The sequence below is a fragment of the Anarhichas minor genome, unplaced genomic scaffold, assembly GCF_050575085.1.
Source record: "Anarhichas minor isolate MPS153535 unplaced genomic scaffold, ASM5057508v1 ptg000017l, whole genome shotgun sequence".
Lineage (NCBI taxonomy): Eukaryota > Metazoa > Chordata > Actinopteri > Perciformes > Anarhichadidae > Anarhichas > Anarhichas minor.
Window position 1 is genome coordinate 14,245,192 of NW_027466463.1, and position 21,480 is coordinate 14,266,671.

Sequence of the window (21,480 nt, forward strand, 5' to 3'; positions counted from 1 at the left end):
GGACTTAAGCAAACTTAATAAGTTACTGAAAATAAATCAATGCTGCTCTCCTCAGCGTACGGAGTGAATCCATAAACATGTTGCACTCACTTGCCAGCATGTACACTCAAAAGGACTGTTTTCTTGATCCATTGAGAACATCATGAAAGTGGAGACCGATCCGAACAAGGCGTCTTCGACTGCGATGTAATACGGAAAATTTGTGCAAAACAATTCCTGACATAACTACTGATAGAACTCTCATAGCACAATGAAATCACAACTACGATAAAACATCCAACAACCTATTGACAGCGGTGCTGCATGTGTTGATGTCCAAAATACACACAGACACTAATATACAAGCCACGTTGACTTGTCTAAGTGTTCATCAGCAAGTTGCTGAATCGATCCCAGACCACTTTCACATATGTACTGTGCATTTAGCACAACACAGCTAATTTGCCTGTGCGTCATACCTTTTTATCCATACCTGACAAAGAGTACCAAATACTGATCATGATCCTCCTCCTCTGTCTGTATGGATGGCCTTGTGCAAAAGAGGACATGTATTCTCTTTCAACTGATAGTCAATGTTCAGTTTAAAAATCCCACAGACGTCAGTGAGTAAACATTCACACCATGAAAAAGGTTCGTCTTTAAAATAACCAATAAAAGGGAAATTGCTGAGGATCTGCGGTCTTCAATCACTTGATCACAACTCCTAATCCTTAAGTGAAATACTGAGTGTTCAATTGGCTGAAAGCTGCACGTAGAATAGCTTGTATGAAGCATGGTGTTCAGTTTTCATGTGTGCAAAGAAAAAGTACTGAAAACAGTGGAATCAGTTACTTGAGCTGAACTATCGGTCTTAACTTTTTGCATTACATTTTTGACAATTAGACGACGACCTCATTGATCGTTTCTTACTATCTGTTGGTGCTTACACAAGTAACACGGTGTGCACTCAAGGTTGCTGGGTTTGAATATAGTTGCAGCTAATTGCATTTCATGAAACCTGATAAAGTATTTGTAATGTTTAATCATAATGGCATGATTCTCTATTAGACTAAGACTCAAGGTATCTTAATCGCTGTGGTATTCTCTGGTGACTCCCTGTTATGAACCGTAGAGGACAACTGTAGCTGACTAAGCGCCACTTGTTTCAACAGTTTCTCAGGTCGCGGAACTTGCCGGTGAATTTCCCAAAATAAAAAGGAAGACACAAATGTGCACATACTAAGTTGCTTTTATTAATACAGAACTGCATGCTACAGAGACTGTACAGCATAAACATTTATTCATTACAAAAAAACATGGTTTTGGAACCATTTAAAATAACAGGAAAAACAAACAAACAAAAAGATAAGAGCATAAAATAGAACAGGAACATCACAGCCGTTAAGGAAACATTCAAACTATTTATCATTAGCATCTTAATAAACCAGAGAAGAAATCGACAGATTACAGTCGCGTCATGTCAACTACAATGGCACCGAGTGGATGATTCTCTTGTAGCTTTTTTTACAGCCTCTTGCAACATCAACATGCCTATTTTTTCTATCTACCTATATGTAGTAGTGTACTTAAAAGTGGCAGTTTGTGTATTTTTTTGTATTTCATAGTTTTTTATGAACTTCCTAATATACATAATTTGGCCCTTGTGGGTTTATACAGTATGATGTCCGCCTTTTCATTAAGTTTAAATTTTAATATTTGACAGTTTGCTACCAAACACATTTGTTATAGCAACATTTATACTACATACATAGCAATCTATGTAACGTCACAGCAAAGAATGGTATCGAAATGAAATTTTAAAAAACGACAAAAATAAAAAGGATCCCTACAGCGTGGTTAGAGGGGCAGAGGAAATTATCACAAAATTTGGCACGGAAAATCTGTACACGAATCTACAGTCTGAGAGATGTGACTGTGCAATAAAAAAGAAGGGCTTTAGACACTTTTCCAACTACTGAAGACACGGTACCCACGGTCTTGTTTCAAGTTTTCTTTTCTTCTTTTTTTGTAAAATGGCTTATAGACGCATTTCTTGAAATGAAGTTGTGCATACTTCTGTTCATGAGATCTACACAATACACTGAGTGGAATCCAGGTTTTCAGTGAGGAAAGAAATCAATAACAAAAGATTTTGCCTTTTAAAACCTCCTCGTAAAAATGGATCATTCATATAGAAGTCGCTTACCTTAAGAAAAAATATTTGTACAATGTATTAAGAAAAAAAAAAAGTCAAAAAGAGACACGTACAAGATACAACAAGCAATCTCTAAAGCAATAAATACTACTGGTCCTAGCGTTGTGACATTTTGAATTTAATAACCCTCAACCCTCCCTCCCCTCAAGCCCACCCAACTTGCCTGACTCCACCCCAAAGGTAAACAACAAAGAAAAAAGACAACGCAGTGGAAGAATGCATATTTAACACAGTAATCCCCCCTCCCCATTATTCTGTACATTTAAACAAGAACAAGTAACATCACAATTAAAGTTGTTCCTCGAAGAGGTGTCGCCGCTAGCCTCATGCCCTCCTAGAGTTTGAACAGATGTCAAATGATTGGTTCGCAAGCTCGTATTTAATACAAATAAAGAAGGAGAACCAACTCTTTCAAGAAAAGGGCTCATTGAATAATCTAGCCTACCTTTTTATATCCGTCTTTTAAACATTTTGAAGTTGAACTAGATCATTTTTCTGTTTGCACTGTTTTAACACTACAAAAAAGACAAAACAAAATCCATAAAAATTTTGGCAGATTCACAAAGCTATACTACAGCTCATTGTATCATTTCTTTATAATAATTCGATTCTTTTTTTTTGTTGATAATGACGGGTCAAATATTGACCAATGAACTTTAATAAAACATAAACTAAATTTCAAAGCCTTGTGGCACAGAAACATAAAGAGAAATGAACCGACAGCGAGTGAAATATAGCAGAGAGAGGGCCTAGAAAGGTGTGTGTGAGTGAGTGTGTGTGTGTGTGTGTGTGTGTGTGTGTATGTATATCCGTGTGTGCAGAGATAGAAAAGAGGAGAAGAATAAGGTAGACTATTCTATAGACTTGGTCACTAGCGACAGAGGCTGAGGGGCCGTGGAGGAGAGGAGCGAGTGGGAATGACACAGCAATGCTGAGGGCCGGGCCATTGAGGACGCCACAGAAGAGCCCGGCTGCCGCGAGGATGTGACGTCACCGCGCTCCAGGGCTCCGTTGTGGGAGGAGGCGCCGGGCGTTTTCCTAGCTGCAGCAGAGTTTTCCAGCTGAACCAAAGATGGCGGTGGAGGCCCAGCCAGGAGGTGCGGGTGGTGGAGTGGCTGGTGGGCCGGTTTCATAGTCAGTGAGAGAGGTTGCATTTGTTCAGTCTGAGGTTTGGACTCTTTTGAGGAGGGGGAGGGAACCACTGAGGAGGGGGAGGAGGGGGGGGAGTCTAGTAAGCTTCCGTCCGTAGAGGGAGGACTGGCACAGCTGCCTTCACCTTGGATGTAGCGAATGCACTTTTTTTTTCTCCTGAGGGACAAAGCGAGAGAAAGAGAGCATCTTTTAGCATCGCATCTTCAAACTGCATCGCCTCTTAGAACCGTTGCCGACTTAAATGCACCGTCGCCATATTTTAAATTTTAGAAAAATCATTATTTGAAACTGGTTTGACATGACAGATCACATTTTGCAGGTGCATTTAAGGAGCCCGTGCTAAGACCAAAAGGTGGTAGAAATGACAGTCAATTTCCAAATACTAAACCATCAGACAGGACAGACATCAAGGAGAGATCACAGGTGAAGTAGCTGGGAAATGAAAAGCACAGACGGAGACATGATGATGATGATGGCGATGATGAGAGTAGATTAGATGTAGTAATGGCTGCTCTCTGGATGTAAACCCAGCCTTTCTTACAGGCAGAGCTACAGCTGGGGGGATCAGCCTGTTCTCTCCAGCAACACAAGGTTACTGGACCTGTCTCACTCGTCTACCTCGATCTGGCCCTACTCTCTCTTCTCCTGAGGGGACAGAGTTTGGATACGAGGCAAAAAGTCAACAAGATCCACACTACTCCGCATCTGCCCCACAGACACAAGTGTGTGTGTGTGTGTGCGCGAGGGGGGGGGGGGGGGGGGTCAAGGCATCATGTTTGCATTCCTGCCTGAGGTCGGGACCCTCCCCCTGCCTGCTGAGTCCCGGGGCCAGACCCAATGAACGAGCATGGGAGGGGGAGGGGAGGGGAGATGGGAGGGTAGGGGATTGTTGCATTGTGACTCTGCTGCGAAGGCTGTGTTCAGATTTGGTTAAGGGGGAATCTCTGCCCACCTCATCTTTACCCTGACCCTGGCAGTGACCCCTCTCTCGGCTCTCCATTCTATCACAAGGATGCCTGAAGGCCATGAAGTATTAGTATTTAATACTCACAGGGACAGAGAGTAGGTAAAAAGAAGACTGAGGTGTTTAATAAAAGAAAGAGTGGGGCCTTTGGAACACATGAGGCTGATCTAATGTTTAATTAAGGTTGTCAAATCAAACCCTTTTTTCTGTAATTCTTTAAGGGGGAAAATAGTCTACATGAAAACAAACAAAGAGAGCAGACTACCGATAATGAGAAGGAAGAGGGACGTCAACAAATCACGTAGAAAGAAACCTCACGAAACCTTGATCGCATGCTCGGGTGAAAGACAAGCATGCATTTCCGATAAGCTCGACAGTACAGGCACACAACAGCAGACAGTATAGAACACTACAGAAGTCTAGAAAAGAGTGGGGATAAGGCTTTTAGTGCGTTCTACACTGATACTGTAGTGCAGGGTGGTGCGCAGTATCGACCGGCCGTAAAAAGGTATCATTTGCCACTACATAGACATCTTGCTCTGAATAACTGTCTGTCAAACCGCAACAAATGAGCTAATATCCATTTTTTAACAGACATATCGATTCATAGTATGTGCCTGTGTACGCTATTGATTTTTTCCGTCTCGGGGGAAATTACACCAGATGCATCTTTTAGGAAATGGAGCCCAGAGAGAACTTTTAACCTCTCGGCTCCTAAAACGCCTCCTGATCTCAATGATCTGCTGTTATTGTTGTGAGGAATAATTCAGTATTTTTGATCATGTGTGTTTCAGCTGGGAGGGAAATAAGAGAGCCAACAATGGCGGACTGTGCGGAGGTTGAGCGATTGTGATGCCCTCCTTATTTCAAAGAACATCGTAACATTTTGTGACACAAACTAAGAGCTGCCCTTTGAAATAGGCGTATAAACTGCTGAGAACGACCTCTTGCAAAGTGCAGCAAAACGCTAAAATCTTCTGACTAAAATTTTAATTTAAAGCCGACCCATTTAAAATGATAAAAAAACGATACAAATGAAACGTGTAGCAGCGGAAACAAACAATGTGTTGCAATGGTGGGTGTTGGAAGGGTTGTGTCAAGAAAGAGGTGGGGCAGGGTGTGGTGCAAGCCAGACACAGAGAAGGGTATTACTGAGCAGAAACAAATACCTACCATGAAAATATTCCCAATTCAAAGACTGCTTGTGTCAGAACAGAAAGACAACAGGTAGGGACTAAGTAAGGGTTATTGAAGAGGAGTTTGGAGGAAGAAGAGGTGGAGAAAGGAGGAGGAAGAGGGCACAGAAAAGAGTGTCACTGAGCAGGGCCTCAGAGAAAGCAGGGCTAAATTTGTAAGCATAACATTGTCATTCAAAGGACGCCAATTAGAACATACATGACAGTTACGATGAGAGGGAATTATCCACTTGCATGGAGAGAAAATGGATTTCAACCGTGTGACAAGTCGGATTGTAAGAAACGTTATTCCAAATTACAGCAAGATATTTTTGTTGAGATTCAGTAATCGTATTTAGAAATCCATTTTCTGCCACTGGGCTTGAACCGAGTTCAGCGAGGAAAAATTGCTGCGAGGGAATTTAGAGCAGGAAGCTCCTCATTAAGGAAAAGGAGCAGAGGAGTTTGCCATCTGTTACCACGATGACGGAAACACGTTTGAGAAGCGATATCTGAGCAAGTAATCAAGGAGAAGAAGCTGCTCATTGCGGATGCCTTCCTCGCATTGGTTCTACAGCAGTTATACCTGCATGGTTTGCACCATAAACTCAGCTGGTCAAGCCCGAACAAGGCACGACACTTCTTTGGGGTATTTGCATCTGTTAGCCAAAGAGGTAGACACAAACATACACACAAAGACAAATAACAAAAGGAAAAGAAAGAAAAAACAAAATGGACACGTCATTACACAGACAAAAACATGTAGCCAGGGCTTAGGTTTAGGCTGGCAACACTGGGATGTCCTCCATATTGAACAAGCCATCAGGCTCCAGATCCTCCAAGCCCCGACCTGCCAGTTTAGGATTTCTGACCAATGTCAGTGAGGTTTATTGTACTGTACATCCTGCAATGAAACCCCTGTAACCCCGGAATTTTTTTTTTTCATCAATACACACGCACAGACACCATTCATACAAACATTCTAGCATATGCTGTTGACACCCTTCAACCCATTCAGGAGGTAAAAAAACAACAAAAAAAACCTAGAGATAGACCGGCAGGGCGTGGCTGGAGGAAGCTGAGAGGTCACGATAGCCTGGCAGGACAGACAGAGGGAGGGGAGAGAAGAGGAAGAAAAGGCGGCAGCAGCAGAGAGCGAAGGAGGAAGTCCCAGTGCAAAGTTACACAGCCTTCACCTGGCCCTGGCCAGTGCAAGCACACACCATACACACCTGCACGGGCCACACCAGTTATTCTGTTGATCGAGCCCAAAGCGCGCTCGACACTTCTTAGGAGCGCTCAGGTCTGATGCCGCAACAGTGAGGGGAAGCCAGCAGAGAGAGGAGTAAAAGAACCAAAACCAAAAACAATAAGGAACAGAAATCAAAAGGAGGAGAGAAATAAAGAGAAAAAAAACAAGTAACAGTGAATCTATGAAGCTTGGCTCATTGTGCAAGAAATCATCCCCCCCCCCCCCCAAAACAACACCCCTAAAGCCATTCTCAAGTGTGCCTTTAAAGACAGGGCTGAACACAATTAGTGTGTTTCAGACATTAGTAGAAATCAAAAGGCATGCAAATTATAAAATCACGACATTAATATAGAAACAATTGCTTTTAGTAATCTAAATTCTGACTGGAGTTAAGGCTGAAGATAAGATGCGTATTTGGTCGAGAGGGTGTAATAAATGGAGCAAATGCAGGTTGGATTAATTACTGCTAGGTGTTATCGGTGCACTGTGGTTTCAAAGACACGGTAAAGGTGGTAGAACTAGGCAGCAGTAGCAGACTAAAAAAAGCACGGTCAGGAGTTAGCCCTATAGCCAGGGGAAGGTTTAACAACGGCTGGAACGTGAAGAGGGAATCTACTCCTTAGACCTGGCATCAAACAGACTGTTTTCCATCAACATTGGCCGTCTGTTGCAGAAAAACTGCCAGTCCCAAGCCAGCTCAGACCAGGAACTGTGCGATTGTCAGAATTAGAGCCGAGTGACAGCAGAGGATCGTGGTGGAGTGATTGAGACCAGGTCTTGGCTGAGTAGACGGATCTAAAGGGGGGAGTAAGGCAAACTCGTGCTGGCCGATAGGAAACTGCAGCTACTGAAGCGTACAGATTAAGGAGGTTTACCCTGACATCACTTCCTTCAGGTCATACTCCACGATGATAACTTAGCTCAATGTCATCAGTTCCTCACGCATACTGTGATTGTGCCAAAATACGGAAAAATGCTCCAGAATAATGAGCAGCATGAGTAAATTGAGGTTAACTAAATTAAATATAATCTAGCTTTGAAGTTAAATAAACAATAGCAATATTTTAGGAAAAGGAAACAGAAAACAAGCAAAAAGGAGGATATTTAGATTTTGTTTTAAACTGGCCTTATATTGCACATCAATTGATAAATAAATATACATTAATAAAAAAAAAGAAGAAATAAAAAACAAGTTAGTAATTTAAAACTCAAAATGACATTAGCACCTGTAATCGGAGGGAGTGAAAGGCAAGGGTTTGGAAAATATTCTCTGTGTTCTGAAAAAAAAGAACAGACAGAGAGGCCTTCAAGAAGAGATCCGTCACCAAACGAGCGCAAAATACAGAACAAGTCGCCATCGCTCCTCACAATACGATCAGAAGAATATGAATCAGAAGAGTAAAAATGGATAAATCATAGAATAAGCAAACCTCCTTAATTTTAAGATGTAAGTGATTTTCCTTGTGTTGATATAAAAGCATGCATAAAAGCAAGCAAAGGGCAGCTCAGCAAGCACACACACACACACACACACACACACACACACACAGTACTGTAGTGCAGTCTATCTGCAGGGCACAGGCATTATCAAACGAGGCCACGCACACAACACTAGCAAAGTTAATGGCTCTCACAATGCTTCAACTTCACATTCTCAAAACATACATATCACAATACCAGAACGCTAAGGGGCAAAGTGTGGGGGGGGGGGGGGGGGGGGGGGGTGTCAAGAGGGGAGGTGAGAAGGAGTGTGTGTGTGTGTGGGGGGGGGTCATGCATATTCAGTTGTTATTAGCTGGGGAAGGCTAGGGGAAAATGGGAAAAGGGGGGGGGGGGGGGGTATTACAAGCAACTCTACCATTTAAATATTGCATTGGGAAGCATAACTATACAAAAAAAAGCCAGGCACAATAACACACACTCAAAAAGAACATAACACACAAAAAAAAACACTAGCTTGACTTTTATCTTGCAAGATGTCACATCTGCCCGACACATGATGGGGCTCTTCTAATATGAGGGATAATTGCAGCTCACTTACCATTGCTCTCTGCTTGCTGCTTTTCCCTTTTTCTCTTCTTCCTTTTCCCCTGTTGGTTAGCCGCCAAAAAAATAGAAAGAAAAAATAGACACAGACAGGAACCTTAGTTATTATATTGCAGAATGCCCAAAACATGAAACAGAGAATAGGACTCTTTCTTTGTGTTTACTTATTTATTCATTCTTTCTCTGCCTTTTGTCTCCGTCTCTGCCCTCCGGTTTGTAACAGCCACTGCAGGCCAGTTCAACAATTATCCCTCCTCTTTCTCATTTCTGCTCTTTTCTTCTTTTTTTCTGTAATCTTTTGTCTTATTTTCCTCTGCTCTGTGAACATCTAGACATCGTGACGAGCCTCTGTTTTGGAAGACAGATTTCTCAAAAGGCTGCTCGTGGAAGACTCCTGTCAGCTTGATCCCAAAAAACTGGACAAAGTCGATGAGAATCTGAGCACTTGAATGTCAGAACAAAGTGTCTTGAGGCGCAAAGCATTCACAGAGGATTCATACAAACAACAACATGGTCAGACTTTGTTGCAAAAAGGTTGGGCTTAGGTCGTGCCAATTTGTCAAGTCTCAGATATAAATATCACAAGAACATGACAAGAAGAAAGTAATCCCTCAGGCTAGATACAAGCAAAAGAAACAACTCATCCTGGACGTCGCCTATTCACCTACGACTTGTAAACTTAAAAACTTACATAGTTGTCTCGTGCTGACCAGCCCGGGTACAGCTGCATGTGGAGCTGTCGCTCTTTCCTGGCTAGCTCGTAGTACTTGGCCTGCTCCTCCCGCGTTAGGGCGTGCCACTGTAAAACACAGGGAGAAGACATAGAAAGATTTTTACCACGAATGAACTTAACGCTACAGCACTGTGCGATACATCCTTCAGCTTGACCATTACAGCGCTGCTGTGATCTGTGATTCTTACCCTCCGCCCCAGGATCTGGTTGATGGCAGCACTTTCCTTCAGTGTACACTCAGCCACCACCTTGGCCCGCATCTCCTTCATGTAAAGCATGAAGGCATTCAGAGGCTTCTTTATGTGGACCTGCTTCTTCTTCTCCTCTTCCTTTTTAGCGTCGGACTGTTTCCTGTGGAGGAACAGAGGGCTGAGGGGTGAGCGGAGTAAACCCACGACTGCTTTTTGAGTGGCGTGAGGCTGAAACGTGTGTAGTGCAGTAAAGGTCAACTCACGAGCTGAGAGAGATGTCGCTGTGGGAGGATTCCTGCTTGACGTTGGGTGTGACGATGGCTGGGTGTGGGATGCCCGTGGCGTGCAAACTGTGGTGGGGGGGCACCATGTGTGGGGGGAACCTAGAGGACAGAAGACTGTGTAAATCGTCAGAATGGACACGGGTGAAATGGGGAGATGGAACACATGTATACACAGGACTAAAGGGGCTAAATTCCATTTCCCTCTTTCAATGACGTGTCAAAGTACAAAGGGATTACTACATTTATTCGAAATGGAATTGGCCTTTAGCTACAAGAAAAGACACGCATGCACATATACAAACATCCACGATAAAATGTCCAAGAGGCTATATCTTTTTTAAACAATCAGTTATAATAGATTCTACTATTGTAAATTACAGTTAAATCAAACGTCACACAATTATAATTTGAGTGCAGCTATACACTTTACACACAAGTATAACAGCAAGTTATGACAAATCCCCACCAAACCATCAGTAAAAAAAACATTCGGAAGCATGAACGCTATATTGTGTGGGAATAATTAAGTGCAATTGCACAAGGATGAGTCTCTTGAATGCCATTTTGGAAGAAACCAAAGTGCCTTTCTTCACCTTTTATTTAATCACAACCTCATTGACATGTTAAAATGATATTTAAGAGTGTCCTAACCAAGACAGGCAACAATTCATGTCATAGATCCAATGAAGCGCGTCAGCTCGAGGGCTCTAAGCACCTTGCACTTTTCTATTCATAGTTAAGGAGAGACTGTGCAGGCTGAATACATCAGAGCCATCCAAAACTTTTATTGGAGCCGAGACCAATAAAGCACTTCTCAGGCGTAGAAAATGACAAATGCCAACTGCACAACTTCAAGTCATTGGTATATTTGAGGAAACTGCATTTTTAGCATTTCAGCGCTGATATGAACACGCCGGGTTTTGGAGGGGTAAAGCTTGAACCATTATGTGTTATCAAGGAATATTGCAAACTAGAGTAAAATGTTCTATCAAAGTCTAGTATCACTTCAGGTATTGGGTCTTTTATTTGCTTCCTCCCTCGTATTTTTCTGCCAGTTCAGCATTGTCAGCAGCACAGACATTTTTTTATCTTCATCCCTCTACGCTCCGATCATCATTTCATCGTCTCCAACCGCTCCGCACATCGAGGCCAGAAACCCGTATTTATGACATCGTTTCATTGGCCGTGTGTGCCCGTGTATGTATGACGCTAATTATTTGTGTCAAGATTATTTCAATTTGTACGCGTCTTATCTGCACGTGTGTGTTTACAAGCGCGGCTCCACGTGACCACACACACACACACATTTAAGAAGAGAGGAGGATGAAGGAGAAGGGAGAAAAGGAGGAATAATTCTTTTTTTTCTTCTTCTTCTTTTTTTAAAGCAGCTCATTATCTGGCTGTGTCTGGCTGCATGGCTCCGAGCCAGAATATAATGATGAGGATAAACTCGCCAGGAACAACTACTTTCTGTTGGAGGCCATCTCAGGGGAGTGCCAGTGCGCTCCCCCCTCAAACTCTTTCCCTCTTTTTCTCCTTTCCCCTCTTCTCCCTTCATCACTGACACATTGGTGTTTGTGCCATGTCATCCGTTGATGGGGAGCTCGGCAGCAGTGGCTGCATATCGCCCATCATTAGGGCTGCTGCATTTTCCTCACTCACTCCGTTTCCTCTCTCCCTGTTCACCCTCCCTCCTTCTCTCTCTGTGCACTTGTTAAAATTTCCTCTGTTCCAAGTTCTATTTTTTTCCTCCTTCTTCTTCTTCTTCTTTTCCTCTGCTCCTCCCTGTCCCCTCACCACCTCCACGCTCCTTTCGCTTCCTCTCTTCCCCCCCTCCCTTCCTCCTGCTGCTGCCACTGCATGGCCCAGGTTATGGTTTAAACATGACGGCCGTCCCTTTGAAGCATGGGGGCATCATCATCATCATCATCGTCATCCGGGCTCATCAGCAGCAAGCAGCGCCTTGGACCAATTTAACCAACACAGAGAAGGAGACGCAGCAGAGACCCCCACCCATCCACCCACCCGCCCCAACCCTGGGGCTTCTACGTCTCAATCTAAAAGGTAAGAATGGCTAGCGGTGTTGGGGAGGGGGTGAGGGGGGTCACTGGCACAGCAAGCCCAGTGTCAGCCAGTGCCATTTAATTGCCAATGCGAAGCAATAGCCCCGGTGCCTGTTTAATGTATAATGATCCGGACGGTGCGCTTCTCCCGTTCCCAAGGAAAAGAGAGGGAGCACGATGATGGGGGAACATATCAAAGGGCAGGCTTAAGCATAAGGGGCAAAGGGGCCTTCACTTCCTCCTACCTGTCACACACACACACACACACACACACACACACACACACTATATCGGGGACCTGCGCTGGCACCAACCCCATTATCAAAATAATGTCTTTCATTTGCTCCGCTGACTGTCTCTACTCTCCTTGGCTTTTTTTCCCCTCATGTCCTAAAATAATGCATTTTTTAACAGGACCTAGGTGTAAGGTGCTCATTGCAGGACTACGAGGTTGCAGATTCCTTTCCTGCATCCTAATGCGAGCTGCGAGCTACGGCACAGGGGACTGATATACCGAAGCGGCGCACTCCTGCGAAGAACTGGCTCCCGACAAGAGTACAAGGCCAGGGTGTCTTTTCTCTCCGATTTCATCCAGTCAGCCTGCTTCCTTACAAATCGTTTGAGCTATCACAACAGTCGAGTCCTTTCTTTGAACAAAACCGACTGGCTGAAGGCTATGTATGAAAGGATTCTGCCATTTTGCTGACACAATTAGACAGATTTCTTGCTAGATTTTGTCAACAAATTGATGTATTTGCTCTGTCCGGTTCAAAACAGACTTTAGATTTTTCAATGGGAGATGTGTTAAACCCTCCCATTCTCCAGAGAGCTCCCAGAGCCCTCCCTCTATTCAGTTACACTAATTCAATTAGGGGGCCTCATCACAGGGCATTAGCTCTTCCCCATGGCCAGTCCCCCCCCCACACACACACACCCCAGCCAGTATATTCAATTAGCTCCACTGGAAATAAGATGATCACAATGTAGAGGCTGTCATTAAGGGACCAAATTAGCAGTCACTTAAAGCCCAGGTTGGCTGGGTACCGCTGCCAGATGCCAATGTCTGGACAAACCCATTGTCTGACCCTTTGCACCTGAGACTTTCTCTGGGAGGACTGGGAGGGGCGAATCTGACTCTAATCCAGACACCAATCTCCAGAATGAGCTTAAATGTAACATTTGATGCAATTAGGTATTTATATTTGAAAGACTAATGGTACAAAACTGAACTGTCTTGTCTGTGAGCTTACGAACTCAGCTTTCCCCGTATTCTCAGGGCTGCGCTTTAAAAAAAATGTCCCCCTTGCGTCTCCTCCGTCCCTGCATCTACATGATCCATCAATGTCACACAGGTCTAAACACGCCGCCCTCAGGAACTGCTTTTCCAATCAGGCTGTAATTAAACTGAAGCTTGGCCTCATCCCTCGACTCTACACGAGCCCGGCTCATAGTCCCCTGCTGCAAGGGCGTGTAGAGGAGGAGGAGGAGGAGGAGGAGGAGGAGGAGGAGGAGGGAGTGGAGTGGCAAGCTGTTTGTTTTTGTGTTGTTGCTTTTTAGGGCTTTTAGTCATCTAAAATTAATTATTCTCGCCTCCCACACAATATAGAGGACAAACATCCCTCGAGGGAATAGTAAGTAGTTTAACACCGACTGACAAACACACACATGTATACAAGATGGCAACAAATACACATACCCCCCCATGGGTGCACGAATGTCCACAGCAGCACTTGAGCTGGACCCTAATGGGCTGGACCAAAGCGCTAGCCAAGTGTCAGGCCACGGCGTATATATCTCATCTAGTCCCCATCAAAGTGTTGCTGTGTTTGTTTATCTGTCTGGCTGCTCAAACTCACAGCATGGACATGCCCCGGCTCATTTCAGATCTGCCTGACATGCAGTGGGGGTAAATGTTCTTCAGGGGCCTCATTAGAAAATGATAAATATAATTAATATTTGAGCATGCTAGCTGGAGCCCCACGCTAGAGAATTGGCCTTTTGAACACAGGGATGTGGAGTGTGAGCTCTCCTTAAGGGGAGAAGTTGCTGCTCGCCGTCTCTGCATGCGAGCGTGCATGTGTGTTGCTTGTGCATTGCCCCTCACAGCCAACACAAACACACACGGACGCACAACTGAAGGTATGAGTAAGTGTGTGTGTGTGTGTGTGTTTAGCTCCTAGGTCTCAACTCACCTTGACATGGATGCGTTGACAGTGAGCGCAGTTGGGTAGGGGTGTCTAAAACCCCCTGTATAAACAGGTTGACCTTGCCTGGGAAGGGGGGAAGAAAAGAAGAAAGGCAAAAAGGTAAAGGAACAGGGTTGATGGAAGAGGAGAAGTTAAAGCCCTCTGTCCCTCTCCTCTCCCCACCGTGGGCCTCTTTATTCTCATTTGATCAGGACAAAAATCTAGGGGATTGCAGAGCGCAGATCAAAGGGAGGAAAACTCTGAACAATTTGAATGCCACAAATCTTGATAGCGATGGCTAATTAAATTTCATAACCCTTCGCTCGGTGTCGACAGAGCGGGGCCCTGTTCCTCCCCGAGCTGGAACTAGGTGTTTTGTTGTGATAATTAAAGACGAAGCGCGGGTCTCTTTAATGGAGCCATCACGCTAATTGAGGTCTACACATCCAAAGACAAACAATAATGAATGTAAATTTATACCAAAATAAAGTGCAGCAAATCAAAGGGCGCCATGGCTGTGCTCGGGGCCTCTCTCGGTATTTAGATCGTGGTGAGAAAACATTAAATTAACAGAGCTTAATTTGTAGCCTTTTGTCATATTAACAAGTGTTGACAAGAGTTACCAGGGGAGAGCCCCCGTGTGGAATTGTGGGTAAAATACGGGCAATCACGGTTCATTACTCTAATTGGACCTTACAGAGACATGCAAAATAGTATTTGGCAAGTTGAGGTTGGTGGAGGGCCTGAGGAAGCTGCAATGGGCTGCTGTGGTCCAGGAGTGAGTGTATCAGAAAGTTAAGGGATCCATTTTGAGTTTTAGGGGCCTTAAACAGAGAGAGAAGACCCACCTGGGGACCGAAAGGAGACAGAGACAGCTTCCATAATTGACTTTGTGTACATAAAGAACAACATCCTGCTGCTATTGTTTGCCGTTTCTCTCGTTAACGATCTGGCTTTATATACAGTTTATTAATCGTGACAATAGGTGGGTGTGTTGCTAGCCTTTTTTTTTTACAAAACCCATGACAGAATGCAGTAGAAAGAGTAAATAAAAAAAGGGTTCGCTTACTGTGGTACTAGCCATCCTAACGGATGGGGGATCTGGCCGACAGCGCCAGGTGACAGCGGGTAATAAGGAGATATATCTGGAGGATGTGGAGGCCTTGGGATTCCTGTGGAAGAAAGGAGGACGACATGAGCAGGGAGGAGGTGGACAGACAGGATGATGACAGAGAGAGAGAACCAAATCTTTGTCGGTGTTGAATTCGTTCTTTGTTGAGAGTTTCACATCTGAACGGGGCACACACATCACAGGGGTGCAGATGGGAGGATGAGGAGGAGGAGGAGGAAGAGGGCTTGTTGCTCGCATGTACACGGTGCTAAATCACACTTCCTGATCAAAGGCCTTTGAGGCGGCGGCGGCGGCGGCACAATGTGTTGGTAGAGGCAGAGGGGAGAGAGGTGAGGAGAGAATACCAACACGATTCTTCTCGTCACATTTGTCTGCGGATTCAGAGGATTAATTATATAAAATGACTGAAGTTAACAAAACACAACAATATAATTAAAGCCTTCTCTGTGATCAGAGAGGGGCTAATACAGGGCTCCAGGTTGAGTCAGGCTGATTTACACCGACTCACTGGCTGGATGGATTCTACCCGATATTGTACATGAAAAAGCCATTATTAGAATAAAACTGGATCCCTTGTTAATGACAACGTGAGCGTATGTATTGGCACGGTGTTGCTTTTGCTTTCTGTGGCAGCTGACGGGCTAAGAAACTGCATCGACAAGCTGCCCTTAATGAATGCCTTGAAAAGGTCTCGTACACAGCAAGGGTGTAAAAATAACTTTCTCTCTCATGGCGAACTTAAAACAGGGACCACTAGACACGTGTAAAAGCACAGCAGGGAGGTGTGTGCGCTCAGGAAGTGGGAGACTTTTCATTTTGGCTGATGTGCGTTTCTTTCACACAGCTGGCTTTCGCCCGTGCAGCTGTTTGTCGCGGATATTTTGACCCGTGCCAACACGGCCGACGTAGAACAGATCGATCTTCATAGAGCAGAACTTGGACGGTGTTGGCGGTTACACCCAAGCTCTGCAGCGGATCCAGGTTATCCAGAAACTGACTTTTAAAGGGGGGGATTCTGTTACCGATGGACAACGTGCTGCAGTTTGTCTCTCAGCGGCAAACTTTTTTCTCGGAGTACAAAAAAGCAAATTAGAAAAGCAAATTCTATTAAGAAAGGAAAGCCTTTCAAAGATTATCCCATCGCCACCCAGCGCTGAAGACCTAATATAGCTCATTAATTAATTAAACACTGAGCCCAATTAAGCAGCCCTATTAAGCACTACATTAAACAGCAGCTGGCACATTATTTCCCCTTTGTAAGGACCATCATAATAAGGGAACATTATTACCTAAAACATTGACTGAATCCACCAGAGACCACTGAAAAGAATGAAATTATTCCTCGCACTGGAAATGCATTAACCTGAAAGGATTGGCTGACAAGAATGAAGAGCTGGATGGAATTGCCTAAATATGTGTGCTGAACGTTTGTGGGAGAGGTGTGTGGGCAGAATCTGACTTCTAAACGTGGACGGTCGATCATCAATGTATGAATGTATGAATCCAAATTCTCGGGTCACGTCTTCCATTTCGAGGATTTTTGCACACTAAAGTTGAAGACATCATTCCGAGCCGACTATCGTGAGAACCTCCAACTACAGTGGCTGTCAAATGGGGTTGCGGCCATGAAGAAGTCCTGGTGGTTTTGCTGAATTCCATGTTTTTACGAGGTGGTTTATGAGCCACTGTTCAGGTTCTTGTTCTCGAATGTAAGACCACTTTTCCACTGAGGCCCAACGACGTTAATGAGCGCCATCGCCAAACCCATCGGTAACCGATGAGAGCCGCAGTTGTCAACAAGAAGTACTTAAGCTGACTGTGACTTTGTCTCACTTTAACTACCACAGTCTTGTTAACAGAGGATAGTAGGTTTAACAAGACAGCCTACTTTATAGAATACCTTTAATGCAAATATGACAGCTGAATTATCTTTTAATCTTGAGTTGTTTTTACAAGAATGTGCCGACAGACAGACAGACAGACAGACAGACAGACGCCATCAAGACAAACTCCTGTGCATGAGAACCATGGTGGCAGGGCGTAATAAAACATTTACACACCCATCAGTGCAAACACTTTCTACGAGCTGAAGCGCCCTTATATGAGGAGAACTGCTTCTGTTGTTTTTCTCTACTTCTTTGAAAGGTATCGGGGTGTTCAGAAGTTTCCCGACACCTTTAAAACACACTGTACTGTTTACTAAAAGGTGTTTTTAGCAGGAATCAAAAAGCATGACTTTGAATTAAAAAATATACACGTACTCAGCGGAAAAATACCTGTTTTGGGATCCACTTCTGTCTGTAGGTGAGGTGGGGGGTTCCCCGGTGTGAAGTGCTCATTGCTGTAGGTGATCAGAGGCGTGAGAGGGTGCACATGGTGAGGGTGCTGTACCACTGGAACCTTATTAGACTGAGAGAAAGAAGAAGAAGAAGGGAGACAGAAAGGGGGAAAGAAAAAGAGGCCATGGTGTTAATATTTGGGTTCGGGGGTTAGAGACTGCAGGCGCCTGCACACAGAATTACAACTTGGTCTGAAAGAAGAGCCATCAAAATTCACGGTGCTCTCGAGGCGCCAAACCGCAAAGCCACAGTGGAAATAGTGTGGTTTGTAATTAAAAACACTTCTGTGGTGTCACCCTAGAATTCTGTAACACGATCTAAGAGGCTTGGGGGGTTGCCAGTTCACATTTGGGTCTGATGTGTGATGAGGCACTTTCAACCACGGCTGCAGTCAAGTAATCGATCATCTGTAAACCACAAAATCAAGGCAGCGCGTGTAAATCCACAGTCATTAGCAGCTCCAGTCAGCGCTCTGCTCGCCTCCTCCTGGTCTCCCCTCTTCCTCGCTCCCCTTCCATCATCTATTCCCCCAGGGACCGGTTCACGGAGGGCAGGGGTGTATTGTAATAAAAGGGTTCGTGGAGAGGAGGTGGGGCTGAAAATCCATTTCTGCATTTTTGCCAAATTAGTTTTAGCTATGTAATCTTCTCTTTGTGCTCCTAAGTGGTGCAGGCCCCCTTTTTTCAATTACCCAAAGATTACAGTGGAGCTTTGGGGTGTGCTGCCGTGGGCCCCTGCGTTAACCGGAGCTCAGCCCCTCTCATCAGGCCGGGCTGAGACAGACACTAATACACACACACAGTCCCCCGACCACAAGATAACCAGATTAGAGCTCTGCTGTAGATTAGGCTGGTGGAAGAGGCTGCTCTCGCCTCTTTACCCACACATCCTTATCCTGCCCTCAGCAGTCAAAGAAGCAGCACTAATCAGGCTTATCATAACATGGATGATATGTTCAGGGGGAGAGGCGAGGCGAGCAGGAGAGCTGCTTGTGTGTGTGTGTGTATATATGTGCGTGTGCTCGATCTGCTCTCGTAGGCCACACACCCTCATTAGCGACTTTAACCCATGCAAGAAAGAAGAAGAAAAAAAAAGCGCTCCACTGTGGCGCATTTCCAAAAGACTTTGAAACACATTAATGGGACTAGATGTTGGCAGGGGGGCATACATACAAATGACGCTCGGTTGCCCGACGCTCATTGACAACACAAATGCAAAGCTGTGGGCCCAGGGCGGGACAAATGTGAGCAGAACTTAATGCTGCAAACTAATCAAGAGGCCAAAGTTAATATCGGGCCCCGCGCAAGAGCTTCATACACAAACAGTACATGCTCCTACTAAATTGTCACTGGGTAGTTAAAGCTGTCCATTTGTATGGTCCGTAAAAGCCTGGCCATCTAGACTTCTTTTCTGTAGTGGCAGTGGTGGGGGAGTGGAGAATGGGAGGAGGGAGGGGGGGGGCATTCCCTATTGCCATGGTCCCAATGAAAGATTAATGAACCCCAGCAGAACTCCAGGGAGGCAGAGAGACTCCTGGGACTCATTCACAGCCCTGAGCTGAAAAGGCTAAGGAGAAGAGAAGAAGAGGAGGGGGGGGGGGGGCGGGGGTATATGTGTTTGTGACTAGGGGGGGGGGGGTGGAAGGGGCGGTAGGTGGAGTGGGATTCGTTAAAAAAGAAACACAAACCGAGGCACTCCTCGTTGCGTCCTGATCTGATCTGCACATCTAGAATGGTGGGATGAAAAAGAATAAACTGGCAGATAAACAACCAGGATGGGGGTTATGACAGCTGCCACATGCAGCTGATGAGTCTGCAGCTGAATGCAAGAAGATGGCCTCGGCCTCCGTCCCCTCTTGCTCCCCAGTCCTATATATATATATATCTCACCTCCCTAACCTCCTCCTTCACGACTCCCTGCTCCTCCCTCGGGTAATGATGTGAAAGAATGTTGTCGATTCTTCGTCTCTTGGTGCTGAAAAGCTTTAGTGGCCATTTAAATGAGTTCTTTTGTCCGGGGGCCCCGGCCATTGAGAAGACGGTTCAAAATGCCCATCCACTGAGTCCACATTTAGACAGAGGGTGTTAGAGAGGGTGTGTATGGGACCGAGAGACACGGGGAGAGCTAGAAGCCAGCCGATTTACATCATAGTCACTTGTGGTATAAGAGTGTGCTCCCCCCCCCCCCCCTCCCTGAAAAGCCCAGACCAAGGCAAAGAACAGCGGGCTGGAGTGACCGCTGCCTCCAGTCGGCTCACTCCACTACAGACGGTGTGCTGGATGTGAAGACAAGAAAGTACGTTGGTGGCACCCCCCCTTTCTTTCTTCCTTTTTACTTTGGTGTCTTTCCTTCTGCTGACATGGCTGAAAGCTGTCAGTGCCGTTAGTCAAACTCAACTCATATGGTCAGTCAGCTGACGTGGACTTCATGTGCTCACCTGCCCACTCTACATACTACGCGATCATCGCGCGCAGCAGCAGCAGCAGCAACCACTTTGTCTGCCGCTGACGTCAAGGCAGCACCCGGTGGTCCCAGCGCAAAAGGAGGCCCAGCACCTGCCCCGTGGACCACTGCGGGGACAATACGAGCGCAGGACTCGTCTGGCAGGCCGCTGGGGTGCTTCAGCCGCACAGAGCCCAAAGAGGGCCGAGAAACAAAAGCAGGCAACGTGGGAGGCTTTACTCTCCCTGCTCAACAAAAGCCTGGGGAAAAGAAAGAGCACGTCCTGCCCCTACACCCCCGCTGACTTGCATCCTTCCCACCACCTCCGTCATTACAATAAACAAATATAGCAGAAGACAAACAAACGCCCTGCTCTGCAGTCATAAAGACCAGGTTCTCGAGCCTCAAAAAGAGTATTTGGCATTCAAAAGACCCTGCAGATAAATTTAAAAGCACACTCTTGTACGAACATCAATGAGCACATTGACTCTTTCCTCATCCAGGACACATACAGCGCCTGCTGCTGAGAAAGGCCAACGCTGTGAAGTGCAGGCAGCACACAAGTACAGCAGACACAAACAGAAGCAGTGGTTTTTCCGCCTCTGGTTATGTTATTGATATTGCCATGGCTCTATTTATTCTATTCTATTCTTCTATTTCCAGCTGCAAGGCTCACATGCTCTAAATGCTCATACGCCTGAATGTGTTTCGTTTTGTGTCGTTGCGTGCTCCTCTACAATCTACTATGAACGGCTAACAAACACCACCATCTCTCTTTAGTTTCAGAACTTTAAACAAAGTAACTGTAAGTGTTCTTTCGTGTCAAAAGCTGCGGTGCTGGTACGACCTCAACGTCATCTCAAGTGTGAAATATTTCCCGTGCAAGCCGGTGGACTAATGCTGTTGCGCCACCGTGTGACAAGAGCCTTTTGGAAGTAGACAAACGAACGAGCTGCTTCGAGTCGGACCTCTGGGGGAAAGAGAGGGGGGGTACAGGAGAAGGCAGAGGGGGTGAGAAAGTGACAGCGGGACGGAGTGAGACAAAGGGAGGGAGACAGAGAGGTGGAGGTCGGACAGGAAAAGCTGTTGGCCTTGCATTTCCGCCTGGTGGCACCTCGCAGGGCCAATTTGAGCCCTAAATGTGAAGGTGGTGACCTTGCGGGCCCAGAAGGGTGGCCGGGCGGGGGGGGCAGGGGGGGGCTTGAGCCTCTGACTCTCTGCTTTATGTCATGATATGATGAGTTGTCACAACAGCTTGCGGGGCGCTAATGAGCTGTAGTGAGGCCGGGGCAGGGAAGGGAGGGCCGTGAAGAGAGGAGATGTGGGG

The 21,480-nt window shown here is 45.5% G+C and overlaps 1 protein-coding gene across 32 annotated transcripts in view; it reads right to left on the reverse strand.

Annotated features, from left to right (window-relative positions):
* Positions 1-1,210: 1,210 nt before the first annotated feature.
* The window catches only part of tcf7l2 (transcription factor 7 like 2), an 87,005-nt gene continuing 66,735 nt past the window's right edge, over positions 1,211-21,480 (reverse strand). For 2 of the 32 annotated variants that reach the window (XM_076093816.1, XM_076093807.1), the window contains 10 exons: positions 17,649-17,781; positions 15,310-15,412; positions 14,247-14,324; positions 9,971-10,090; positions 9,705-9,885; positions 9,474-9,582; positions 8,779-8,841; positions 7,964-8,014; positions 6,072-6,144; positions 1,211-3,502 (listed from right to left, as the gene is read on the reverse strand). In XM_076093816.1, the coding sequence (XP_075949931.1) occupies positions 3,046-3,502; positions 6,072-6,144; positions 7,964-8,014; positions 8,779-8,841; positions 9,474-9,582; positions 9,705-9,885; positions 9,971-10,090; positions 14,247-14,324; positions 15,310-15,412; positions 17,649-17,781 (1,368 nt within the window). In that variant the 3' untranslated portion in view covers positions 1,211-3,045. Of the gene's footprint in view, positions 3,503-5,482; positions 5,545-6,071; positions 6,145-6,717; positions 6,791-7,963; positions 8,015-8,778; positions 8,842-9,473; positions 9,583-9,704; positions 9,886-9,970; positions 10,106-14,246; positions 14,325-15,309; positions 15,413-17,648; positions 17,782-21,480 lie in introns of those variants that run through there. The other 30 variants (XM_076093814.1, XM_076093803.1, XM_076093820.1 and 27 more) reach the window with 25 other exon arrangements.